Source organism: Maniola jurtina, chromosome 12 (assembly GCF_905333055.1).
Source record: "Maniola jurtina chromosome 12, ilManJurt1.1, whole genome shotgun sequence".
Classification (NCBI taxonomy): Eukaryota; Metazoa; Arthropoda; class Insecta; order Lepidoptera; family Nymphalidae; genus Maniola; species Maniola jurtina.
In genome coordinates, this window is record NC_060040.1 from 371,299 (window position 1) to 385,044 (window position 13,746).

Sequence of the window (13,746 nt, forward strand, 5' to 3'; positions counted from 1 at the left end):
TTACACAAAACATAACTCAAGCTCATTTTTTATTTATTAAATTAGTGCCATCTTAAGTAGTAAATCTAACAATTCTCTCACTTAGTTTAATTAAGTATTTTGTAAAACTGATTAGATTGTTAGTTTAGCTAAAGCAATGTAAATAATGGAAAATAATAATATAACTGCAATTAATTATGTAATTTGTTACGCTTGTAGTGAATTATACGCATTTATTATAATTTACGCATTTTAATTACCTAATACCATCGATGAAGATAAGGAGGTCGATAATATTTTTCTTAGATAAGTAACTTGGTATAATATTATCAGAACAGTGACCTTGCAAGGATTAAGTTCACCCAGCCTTCAGGCTTAAAATGTTGAATTCCTAAAATTGACAACTAAGTTAAATTAATTACCCAAAAATTAAACCATTGGAATTAATTAAAAATATTTTATCTACTAACAAATAAAAATTTAATAAATTAATAACCTAACTTTATCATAAATTACCTAGATATTAGTGTTGAGTATTAAATTACATTTATTTTAAACATTGCGTCTATCTAAAACATTTAATTAACTTTTACCTACTCAAGTATTATCAATATTAGTTTGAATAAAACTATCGAACCACTATCGGAATTTTCGTTACATGCCTCAACATTTATAACCATAAGTATAATCTAAATATAACAATAAATCATGAATGCTCATGGAATTAGAAACTTAAATTTCTTTGTAACTAACTAATTAATGCTTCACAATTCTAAATGCCAGGTGCACCTGGTACGTTTTCTGATTGTATAGTAACAATAATAATTGATAAATTGATCATGAACAAAATATGTATTGATAAAATTAAAAGATACAAACGTGTGGCAACTATAGTATTAGTTCTGATAACGGTTGATAATCCGTGACGTTTTAAACGATCAATACAGATTATCTTCACTTTTGATCAATCGATTGAATATCTAATACCTATGTATCAATCACGGAAATTCTATGACTAAATTAATTACAAATCGATTAATATTCAATTATTTTTCATAATAATCTGTATTTTTTTGGCATCTATCTAATATAATGTTAATTTATTATACCTACATATAACTACGGTCTTGATTTACAAAAATATTAGCTATTGGTCTATCAATGGTCATTCTAATAACTGTTAAAACACAGCTGCATTACGAAATTTATACAATATAAATACCTAAAATATATAAATTACAACAAAGAACAAAGTTGAATCGTCTTCTGAAAAAGCTTGTAGATTTAGATGATAAGAATTTAATGATGATTGACTCAAAACAGAAATATATATAAATATCAACACATCTGGGTATTAGTTAGTTTTTAATATTGTTCAGATTGATTTTGTATTCTCTACTTATTTACATTTTAAATCCTATTCTTATCGTAACGCACAACACTCACATAATTATATCTAGTTAAATCCAAAAGTTTGAGACATAAAATTCAACTTGGGCGTTCAATCTTAGATTCTGGTTTCCCTAAAGCTTCAGCCTCGGCCAGGGTATTGGGCATCTTAGTGCCCAGAGTCTCAGGCTGCGTCAGAACCAGGAAACCAGAGAGAATGCCCATGCCACCGAACATCATGGATGGAATGCCGTGCCAGTATTGCATCTGTAAAATAAGATGATTCCTATAAAATAACTACAGAGGTAATATCGTAAAAACCGGCCAAGTGTGAGTCACACTCGCGTAGCGAGGGCAATGAGGGCAAATCATAGCAATAAATCAAAACTAAAGCCCTTTCATATTATACCCCATTTGGTATAGTTATCTTTCTTTGAAAATTGAAACACATTTAAATTTTTATTTGTGATGTAACCACAAATTCACGGTTTTCAGATTTGTTCCTTTACTTGTGCTATAAGACCTACCTGCCAAATTTCATGATTCTAGGTCAATGAAAAGTTCCCTATAGGTTTTCTTAACAGACACAACAGACGGACGGATGGACACGAACAGACAGACAGACGGACAGACAGGACATCAAGGAGGTATATACTTACAAGTACAGGAGTGAGAGGTGCGGTGATGGAGCCGAGGCGTCCCACCATCGACGAGAAGGCGAGCAAGGTGTGGCGGTACTCCGTAGGGTACAGCTCTGACGTGTACAGGTACACTGACGTCATCACCGTCGATATACCGAATTTACCCAACAGGAAGATTACCAGCCGTAACACGTACAGATCTGTTAGGAATAATAACATAAACCTTTACAACCTCTCGCACTGCCAGGGGTCACTGGTAGAGATCTCATAGAGATAAGTGCTTCCCTGACCACTTTTTCTTTATTTTTATCTTTATTGTTACAACTTTATGGTACAAATAAAAAACCAAAAAAAAAAAAAGAGATAGAGTAAAAAAAAGAGTTACTACATTTTTCTAATAATGTTATGTTTTTGATGGTTTAAAAAAAAAATTCGCGAAAGTATCAGGTTTGTTTACGGTGACCAAATATCTACGCGCACTTATCAATTAACCATTCAGATAAAGAAGTTCTTGTTCACAAAGCGAAATGTACTACAGAGTAAGGTACTAGGTTTACTTGATGAAATAAAACTAGCTGAAATGCAAAAGTGTGTCTGTCTGTCTGTCGGCTAGCTTTTCACGGCCCAACAAATTTCATACAGAGCTAGCTTATCTCCCGGGGAAGGACATAGGCTACTTTTTATCCTGGAAAACATAAGAGTTCCCACGGGATTCTTGAAAAACCAAATCCACTCGGACAAAGTCGCGGGCATCATTTAGTCATCAATATACAACGAAAAAATATGAAAAAATATAAAAAGAATCAAGAAGTCTTACCGTTTGGAATGAAAACGAAGGCAATATTACAACCCGCGCTAAAGAAGAACGCTATGCACAAAGTAGCCTTCCTTCCAATCCTGTCCAAAATCAGCACAGCCGTATAGAACCCTGGGATCTCGATCGCACACGTCAAGATGTAGTTCAGATGCATTGTGTCGGAGAGGCTGGTGGAGTTGATGGACAGGCCGTAGTAGACGAAGGTGGCAGTTATCCACCAGATAGGAGTGGTACATACTCGTCTGAGTAAGACTGGAGAGCTGATTATAACCTTGATGAGACTAGGGCTTCCCTCCTGAAAGTAGGTTTAAAATAATTTTACCTATAGATACTTTGAAATAACGTAGATTTTAAGAATGATTGCTCTAAGCAATAAGGCCGCCTTTGCAGACAATTGTTTTTAGTTTAATATAGTTTCTTGTTTAGTCTTGGTTTTTTCTTGTTTTATGTGCAATAAAGTCTCCTATCTATCTGTTTACTGACCATGAGTCTCCTCACAGATTGAGAAGGGCTTAGAGCATAGACACGCGTCTCGTAACTTTCAAAAGTTACGAGATGCATGCCCGGGATCGAACCCACGACCTCCTGAATAGAAGGCCGATGTCTTAACCACTAGGCTATCACCACTTGGTTATTTAAAAAAAATTGGCCAGTTTTAATGGTTTAAAATTTGATAACTAAAACTAAAAAATTACCTTAGTTTGGTCAGATGTTTGCGGAGGATTTAACAGCCCTTGCATGGATTTTTCACTTATCTGTTTCCTATTAACTTTAGCTACTTTCTCCAAAACTATTTTGGCTTCATCGAATTTCCGTTTGGCCAGTAGCCACCTGACACTCTCGCTGAGGATCCAGTAGTACGAGATGATGAGGAAGCAGGGGATGTGGAGAGCCATGATCATGTATCTCCATGGTTCAATCAGCCAAGCTACGCCGCCAAGGATGACTTGTCCCAACGCAAACATCGATGTTGATGTGGCACTGGATACTACACGATATTTAGGGCCAACCAACTCAGCAGCTAAAATAAAATCATCGAAATTAGAAAAAGAAGAATCTATTATGAATCACGATAGCCCACGCTTGACCAAAATCACGCTTGATGGGAAATGTTGATGTGGCCTAAAATGAGAGGCGTTTGCCTAGAAGGTAACTATTTACATAAAAATGGTAAACCAAAAAATCGACAAGTCAAATCTGAAATTACGGAGGAAATTTTTTGCCAAGTACAATTTGAGTATCTTCAAAGTATAACATTAAAATGGCACCTTCTAGGCAAGCTTGTGCATATGTCAGCATGACATTGCTTTGTATTTTACAATAGGTATAATTGTAGCCAAGCCCTGACATTGAAATAAAGAAAAAATAAAACATACCAAAAATATACGCAGAACTGAAAGTTCCTGCACCCAAAGTGGTCTGAATAATTTGTAGAGCCAAATACATCGGGTAGTTAACAGAGAAAGCTCTGATAAGACCAATGGTGGCCAAGTTGAACACACTAATGACGAGAGCGATCCTGCGACCGAAGCGATCTGAGATGTAGCCCGTTATAGGTAGCACTAACAATGTACCGACACTGTTCAAGGTGCCTGATAAAGCTCGCAACCATTCCTGACCTCCCAAATCAAACTGGAAACAAAATATGAACTTTATTTAAATACATATATTATGTAGGGAATGTAATACAATTCAATGTCTAACTAACCATATTGATCATTGAACATACATACTATAATTATGAAAAAATCGATGGATTTTAGGAAAATTATATCTTAGAATGTAACACCAACGAAAGTTAAAAAACATAAATGTACTCAGTGCTTATTCTTCATTTTATTTGCATTCATGTCTTACATCATAAAATATGTAATATCACAGATTGTAAAACTGAGGCAATATTAACAACTCGTCAGCGTACCTTAGATTAAACAAAATTTATTATGCACTGTTAAAAATTTTGTACCAAACAAATAATGGTTTACTAGCCATTAAAGAAATTGAAAACACACTTACATCATAAACTACTGAATCAAATCTAGCGTAAACAAATCCATCGCAACTAATTAAGACATTTGGGTTAAAAAGCTCAGCAGGACAGTTGTCCAAAGAGCCGTTCACGCCAATGTTGCTGGGAGCGAATCTCTGGGTGCTGGAGAATCCTGACCCCGATGCAGGTATCGCGTTTGAGATCCATTTGGGTTCAAATTCGTGTCTTTTGCCACTTTCACCACACTCCGGTATCCGACATCTAAAAAATCAAAATTAAAAATTCACTTAAGTAAAAAAAATCATCAGGGCTATTAGAGGAATATTTTTTGAAAATCCATACTAATATTATAAATGTGAAAGTGTATCTGTCTGTCTGTCTGCTACGTTTTCACGGGCCAACCGCTGAACCGATTTTAATGAAATTTGGTACAAAACTGGGATACATCCCGGGGAAGGACATAGGCTACTTTTTATCCCGGAAAATCAAAGAGTTCCTACGGGATTTAACAAAAACCAAAATCCACGCGGGCGAAGCCGCGGGCATCCTCTAGTAACTAAATAATAATAAAACTAACTAAGGATATCTTGAAATCATATTTCGTGAAAATATTTAATATAGCTAAGTCTGGCGTGTACGATACGTATCTCACAGATGTAGTCGCAGAAAAATATTTTGTGAGGAATACAATATTTATGATTGTAAGGCAGTGAAAGCGTTTATTGAGCAGGATTTAAAATTATCCAATATCCCAATCCTATATACAGAGAAATATCAATTATCCAATACTAGCTGATACCCGCGACTTCGTTCGCGTGGATGTAGGTTTTTTAAAATTCCCGTGGGAACTCTTTGATTTTCCGGGATAAAAAGTAGCCTATGTGCTAATCCAGGGTATAATCTATCTCCATTCCGAATTTCAGCCAAATCCGTCCAGTAGTTTTTGCGTGAAGGAGTAACAAACATACACACACACACACACACACACACACACATACAAACTTTCGCCTTTATAATATTAGTGTGATAGTGTGATCACTACAACTTTACCTGTGAGGAATCGCTGCAGCGGAGAAAATGAATTCACTCATAAAAGCGGACATTATAATTGGCACGGCCACTAGAAGGAAGTTCCTCAATTGAAACCGCCCGAATTGTCCCAGTTCATTTGTAAGTACATCATCTAAAGATACTGGTTTTTCAGTTACAGGCTCACGTCCATTTTTCAGATCCTCTTTTCGATCCAATGTTGGACTCTCCATTTTATTCAAACCATTTTGAGGCTCCATCGTGTTCGTAATTTGACTAGTGCCTTCAACCACTAGTCTTTTACTAATGAGTTACTAAGTTAGATTAATTTCACAAAACGACAATCAGTGTAGATATTATCTTTATTTAGTCTTTGATCCTTGGGCTTGATAAAAAAAGTGATTGATTCCTTAATAATATTATCTAACTTAAAAAATTCACGTGTTTGTCATTATAATATTAATTAGTATGATTATATGTAATGGTAATTGAATGTTATTAAATTTACAATAATTTAATTATACTAATATTTTTTTTAAATTTAATCAAAAGGTCTGTTACTCGTAAATAATAGCTGTGCTGTAGCATCCTAGAGTGTGATAGATGAAATAAGCAAGATCATTATAATATTATATTATACCGTTATCAATTAGCGTAATAAGATCAAGATAAGTGAGCATTTGAACCATATCATGTAGATCGTAAGTAAAACACCATTTATCTAAAACCTATGATGTTATCTTTTAGATTATAATTCAGGATGTATTGTTTAAAAGTTGTTTTTATCGGGTCTAATTAGTTACATCACGGTCATTAAGAAATCAAAACATTTCAGTAGGTACCATATAAAATATCACTGATTTAATCATAATTTTTAACTACTATGAATAAAATATCACTAATAGAGAGAGTGCTTATACAAAAGAGAAATAGACAGATAATGTCAAGAAGCGAGATCAACTGGGATGCTGCAGCTTTGATTCAGGTTTGCCTAGAGCTTCAGCCTCTGCTAAGGTGTCCGGCATTTTAGTTCCCAGAGTCTCAGGCTGCGTGAGCACCAGCAGACCAGAGAGGATGCCCATACCACCGAACATCATTGACGGGATGCCGTGCCAATAGTCCATCTGAAATATATAATTTTGCTCAACTGAGAGTAGCATTTGGTAATTTTTTAGAATTTAGCATCCAAAAGAATAGCCCAGTTTTCGACAAATGTAATATAACTGATTAATGTTTTTAAAGATACAAGTTAGCCCTTGACTGCAATCTCACCTGGTGGTAAGTGATGATGCAGCCTAAGATAGAAGCGGGCTAACCTGGAAGGGGTAGTGTAGTTTTACCATACCCTCTACCATACCATACCATACCACTTTGGTTTCTACACGGCATCATACCGGAACGCTGAATCACTTAGCGGCATAGCTTTGTGGGTAGGTTGGTAACTAGCCACGGCTGAAGACACCCGCCAGACCAGAGTATGATTTCAATTCACATAACAAGGGCTACATTAGGGCATTGGCTGAAATATTTTATAGAGGGCATTGAACACGAGAGAAATGGAATTATTATAGAGGGCACTTAAGCGAACAAGAAACGCGCGGCTTTCTTATCTAGAAACGGCTTCAATAGTACTTAATATAGTTTTAGAAATACAACTTACAAGTACAGGAGTAAGTGGAGCAGTGATAGACCCAATTCGTCCGATCATGGATGAGAAAGCGAGGAGGCTGTGTCGGAACTCTGTAGGATACAGTTCCGAGGTGTACAGGTAAAGCGATGTCATCACCATCGATATGCCGAACTTTCCCAACAGGAAGACAATCAGTCGAAACACGGACAAATCTGGAAGAAAATTGAAAGCTGAAAGTTTCTCTGCGTATAATTGTACCCAACACAGGAAAGAACGGTCAGCGACTATAAATTAAAACAGTGTAAATAAATAAACTGCGCATCAAAAACCTATACACAGAGCCTCTCGTCCTTTGTTTAGGTATATTTTAATTACTGCAACGAGTATTGAGAATTGGACAAAGTACTTGTTTCAACATTATTAACAGTAGGTACTTCAAATCAGTCCCAATTTAGATATCAATTGATAAAGTAATAAGTTCAATGAAACTTTGAGCACGATGCATCAAACAGTTGTGTCGACTCAACAAGTTTATTATCTATTGCAAGATGGACAATATTGTGAACAACTATTGAAGGTTGATCAAGATTGAAGAAGACCATTACTTCTTCTTCTTCTTGTCTTTATTCCACGCTATGTGGGGTCGGTACAACACGTCTTCTTTCACTCGCTTCTTTCATCCGTCAACGCATTATATCCTCTTTCACGCAATCCATCCATCTTCTCTTTGATCCTTCTTTTTTGTCATTCTACATACATATTCATAAAGAACACATTAACAAAAAAATAACATAATTTTCCAGCTTTTCATAACCCTACAACATCGTTTGTGTGGAATTGATCAAATCTTTGTGCATTTTAAATCATTGTGGAACTTCTTTGGGAGAAAAATGAAGTCCGTCTACGACTGTTAACTAATCATAAATACAAACCAACAACGTTATACTTAGTAATATCATTGCAATTATTAATTAATACCCGTATATGGATAACGATAAGTGGTGGTAGCCTGGTAGTTAAGATATCGGCCTCGTATTCTGGGGTCTGGGGTTCGATCCTGGACACGCACCTTTAATATTTTGGACGTAGGGCAAGTTGGTTGCAAGCAATTAAATATCACTAATTGCTTTTATCTAGGTCACAATAACATAGTGGACTGTAAGCATATTAGAATAAACTAAGGACAGTTATTGGACTGAAATTAGATTTAGAAATTATTCATAAGTAGAAGTTTAAGCTAGAATAAAATTACTTATTAGCCCATAGGCTAGATTGTAGTAGGAATAAAGCTACCATTATATAATGGAGCTTTATGGTAAGGAAAAAAAAAAAACTAATTGCTTTAACAGTGAAAAAAAATATCGTGAAGAAACCTGCATGCCTGAAAGCTCGCCATAATGTTCTATTAAGTCTGTCAATCTTCATTTGACCAGTATAGTGAGCCTTTCTCATTCTAAGAGGTAATTAACCTGTACTCAGTAGCGAGCCGGCGATGGGATATGATAGATGGGTGGATAACTAATAAATAAAAATACTCACTACTAGGAATGAAAACAAAAATAATATTGCAAGCGGCACTAAAAAAGAATCCAGAGGATATGGTAGCTTTTCTTCCGTATCTATCCAAAAGGAACACAGCTGTATAGAAGCCAGGAATCTCTATAGCGCAAGTCAGGATGTAGTTCAAGTATATGGTGTCGGAGAGGCTGGTAGAGTCGATGGATAGACCGTAGTAGACAAAGATTGTGGTGATCCACCAAACCGGCGTCGTGCAAACTCGTCTCAATAATATTGGTGAGCGTAGAATTGAACGGATCAGACTTGGGCTTCCGTCCTGCAATAATAATGTTTTGCTCAGTAACAAACAATATAATTAAGTATACTTGGATATAATAATATCGCAGGATCAATTGGTTACCAATCCATACTACAAACTTTGCAAGAAATCTTTATTTGCGGTGTGGTAAGAACCGTAATTTGTAATATGTTTTGTGCCTAGCTTTAATAATAATTTATACAAAAATTACGTTTAATTTTTCATAAACGAAAAAGCTTACATTATATGATTATAAAATAAATGTTTGTCTGTCCATTTGATTGTTCGTTCTTTGCAATTATGCATACGCGTATTGTTCAAGTTCATTCAATTTAGATAAAACTTATTGCGGTTGTCGATACTTGCGCGAAAGTGTATGAAATGTTACTAAGTATAACATGCAATAAATGGCGTGCAAGTCGCAAACGCATTTTGAACAGCAGCTAATACTTAAGTAAGCACTGCATAAAAATATTATTTCAAATCTGATGATTTTTAATCATAATTGTAATCGATAAAAACAAGATACGTGGACTAAGCTGTTAATATAAAGTACGCGTAAGAAACGCAACAAAATTAAAGCAAGCAAGTAGATAACGTATGAAAACTTAACTTACATTTAATTTAGGTGGTGGGGATTCAGAAGAACTCATGAGAGCTTGCAAAGACTTCTCACTTATTTGTGTCCCATTAACTCTCGCTACAGTCTGCAAAACCTTTTTCGCCTCCTCAAATCTTCTTTTTGAAATGAGCCATCGGATGCTCTCGGACAATATTCCGTAATATGCTATTATGATGAACCCTGGTATGTGCAGGGCCACGAGCATGTACCTCCAAGGTTGGATCAGCCACGCCACTACACCAAGAATTACTTGCCCTATTGCAAATATTGATGATAACGTGGCACTTGTTAGCACGCGATATTTTGGACCGACAAGTTCAGCGGCTGGGAAATTAAGCAAAAATAATAATGTTATGGAAAAATCAAAAATCACTCCTAAAATAGGTGGCTGAGAAACGAGATGATAATCTTTAAGTGGTTCCACAGATTTGCTTAAAACATAGTTCAGACCTGTTTTAACCTGCCTTTAGATTTAAAAAAAGATCGATTTTTTTTACCTGTAGCTCCAGCAATGCCCGGGACTTCAATTATATATCAAATCTTTGAAAAGAGCAACCACCGAGTTTTTGCTGGTTCTTCTTGGTAGGAAAGGCATTTCAAACCAGTGGCAGATGCACTTGATGATTCAAAAGTACTTGTTAAATTTTAATTGGATAAAAATATTTTGAATTTTCTTACCAAAAATATAAGCAGAGCTGAAAGTGCCAGCGCCTAGTGTGGTCTGCACAATCTGCAGTATCATATACATGGTGTAGTTAACGGAGAAGGCTTTAATCAGGCCAATCAGGCTGAGGTTAATCACGTTGACCACGAGTGCGAATCTGCGGCCAAAGCGATCCGAGATGTAGCCCGTGATGGGCATGGCTAGCAAGATGCCGATACTGTTCAGCGTGCCGGCGAAAGCTCGTAGCCAGTCTCGGCAACCGAGGTCAAACTGGAAACAGTACAAGAAATTACTCTGTAGATAATCGTAACAAGTGGTATAGAAGCAGGCGTTACTTTGCGGAAGTCCATGATAGGCAAAGAATGAAAAGCTTAATTTGCTGTAATCCGCTAAAAAAGCCAAATCTGTATGGTACAACATGCAGCATGCGACATGCACCACCCACCTTCCACTGCTTAGGTGTTGCGTGGCTTGCTTGGCGGCTGACTTTTCCTGCATGCTTACCATGCAGGAAAAGCCAGTCAGCCAGTTAAAAGATTTTAGCTTAGCATTGGGAGGGCTGGTGGTGCATGTCGCATGTTGCATGTTGTACCATACAGATTTGAGTTTTTTAGCGGATTACAGCAAATTAAGCTTTTCATTCTTTGTACGAATAGCCATGGTTGTATTTGTAGTTCGTAGTAATATTCTATAATTGCTCTACAACATAATTTATAGACTCCGACGTATACTAAAAATGTTAGGGAAAAATAACGTTGCAATCAGATGGGAATGTGCTATTATGGGATGGGTTCGTTATGTTAAACTAACAAGCAGTTACAAATAACTAACAGCTGTTGAAAGTGAAGGTCTGCAGTTATAAACGACTGCACCACAGACACTGTTTGAGATAAACTTTGCATGAAAAGTAAAAATAGTAAAATCATGTTTTAAAAACAAAGTTAATTCTTAACAGTTAGAACAGAATTTTGTACTCACATCAAAAACAACTGAATTGTTATTTTCGTAAACATAACCTTGACATTCTTCAATTTTGGACTGATCGAACAACACAGCTGGGCAGCTGTCCAGGGTACCATAAGCACCAAGAGTCCGAAAGGCAAACCTTTGACAGCTGGAGAATCCAGAACTCGTTTGCGGCACCGCGTTTAGTATCCACTCAGGGTCATATTTGTGTTCCTTACTAGTTTCATTACATTCTGGTATCCAGCACCTATAATTTTTTTTAATTTGTAGCTACTTGGCTGCAACCAGACATGCTGTCAAGTAATGATGCAGCCTAAGATGGAGAAACCTAGCTCAGAAGATGCCTATTTGTTCTGGACTTGAAGGTACAACATTAAAATTATAGCCTCAATAGCTCAACGGTTATAGGAGCGGACTGAAATCCGAAAGGTCGGCGGTTCAAATCCCACCCGTTGCACTATTTGTCGTACCCACTCCTAGCACAAGCTTTACGCTTAGTTGGAGGGGAAATGTTAGTCATGATTAAAAAATGACTAATATTCTTTAAAAAAAAAAAATTAAAAATTAAAGGAGAAACCTGATGCCAGAGGGGTGTTCCATATCCCAGCGGTTTGAATTAGAAACGAGGAGGCAAATCGCATCGTAAATGTCCGTGGAATTTCGACTGCATACGAATGCACATCTTCTATACGTTTAAAGCAATTAAAATATCACTTGCTTTAACGGTGCAGGAAAGCTTCCTGAGGAAACCTGCGTGCCTGAGAATTCTCCATAATGTTCTAAATGGTGTATGAAGTCTGCTGATTCGCACTTAGCCAGCGTGGTGGAACCCTCGTAGCTTTAGTTTTAAGTTACGTAATTAATTATAACTACTATATCGTAATTTAACAATTTCGACCATCAAAAGGAGTACAACTGTACCTACTTTGAATAAATGATTTTGACTTCTCTTTGTGAGAGAAGACTCGGGCTCAGTAGTGGGCCGGTGATAGATTGCTCATGATGGTGATGATTATTTAGTAATTATTAATTACCTGTGTGGTATTGCAGCAGCAGAAAATATATATTCACTCATAAATGCAGCCATTATAATCGGTATAGTAACCAATAAAATGATTCGCAGCTGAAACCAGCCAAGCTGCCCAAGCTCGTTCACTAAAACATCATCCAAATCCAGAGGCTTTTCGAACACACTCTGTTTTCTTCTATTCACTACACTTTCCTTCCCGTCCGCGTTTGTTGAATCCATTACATTGCGTTCTTCAGGCATTTAGTTAAAATGTACGAAAGCTTCAGCTATTTTCGGAGTACGCAACGCTCTCGTCCGAGAGTCTTGGACGAATGAGTTTGTATGTACACAATTAGGTCAATCATCAGTTTGTTTAACTACATACCTTTTAGCTTCTAAGAATTTATTTTGTTATAATGGTTGCAACAGAATTAACGGTGGTGCAACCAGTAGCGCCTATCTCTGAATTTAAAATAATTGATATCGACAAAAGAATAATTTGGAATGATAAATGAATAGATGAAATCTAAAAAATTAAATTGGTTAATTTATAATATCAAATACATTGGTTTGCTATATGCTATAATTAATTTTAAGGTATGAATGATCTATTTTAATGTGAAATCTACGACAGAATGGCGATAAATTAAACCATATAATAGGTAGCTATATCCATCCATCCATCCATCCATCAGCCTGTAAACGTCCACCGCTGGACATAGGCCTTTCCAAGAGCGCGCCACCAAACACGGTGCTCCGCCTTCCTCATCCACCCGCTCCCCGCCACCTTCTTCAGGTCATCGGTCCAGCGGGCTGGAGGTCGTCCCACACTCGCTTACCGGTACGCGGTCTCCACTCCAGAACACTATACTACTATGTATAATAATATGTATGTGTAATGTATAGGTAGCTATACTATGGTTTAATTTAGAAATCATTATTATTCTTGCTTTGCATTGTCGTCAAACAATGTGTGCATCTATTTTTGATTTGATTCAGACACGAGTCTCTAATTTAAATTAAGTGTGTACAGAAAGCTTCCCAATAGGTACTGTTTGAAAAAACTATAATAGGTATGATCTCAAAATGCATCGAACTGATTTAATTAAATTTTCACGTATATATATATCATTTGATTTCATTATCTATCTCAGAGAAGTAATATTTTATATCAAAAATAATAAAATGTTCTCA

At 36.3% G+C, this 13,746-nt stretch overlaps 2 protein-coding genes across 2 annotated transcripts in view; one reads left to right on the top strand and one right to left on the bottom strand.

Moving 5' to 3' along the window:
* Positions 1-13,746, top strand: part of LOC123870278 (organic cation transporter protein-like) — a 41,299-nt gene that overhangs the window by 26,852 nt on the left and 701 nt on the right. The window lies entirely within an intron of this gene.
* LOC123870461 lies at positions 514-13,323 on the bottom strand. Its single transcript, XM_045913786.1, has 14 exons — positions 12,578-13,323; positions 11,556-11,790; positions 10,592-10,847; positions 9,909-10,237; positions 9,015-9,309; positions 7,506-7,687; positions 6,807-6,969; positions 5,867-6,158; positions 4,843-5,077; positions 4,203-4,458; positions 3,522-3,847; positions 2,827-3,121; positions 2,028-2,209; positions 514-1,635 (listed from the first exon to the last, which is right to left on the bottom strand). The coding sequence occupies exons 1-14, from the start codon at positions 12,811-12,813 to the stop codon at positions 1,468-1,470; spliced, it is 3,450 nt and encodes a 1,149-aa protein (XP_045769742.1). The 5' UTR covers positions 12,814-13,323; the 3' UTR covers positions 514-1,467.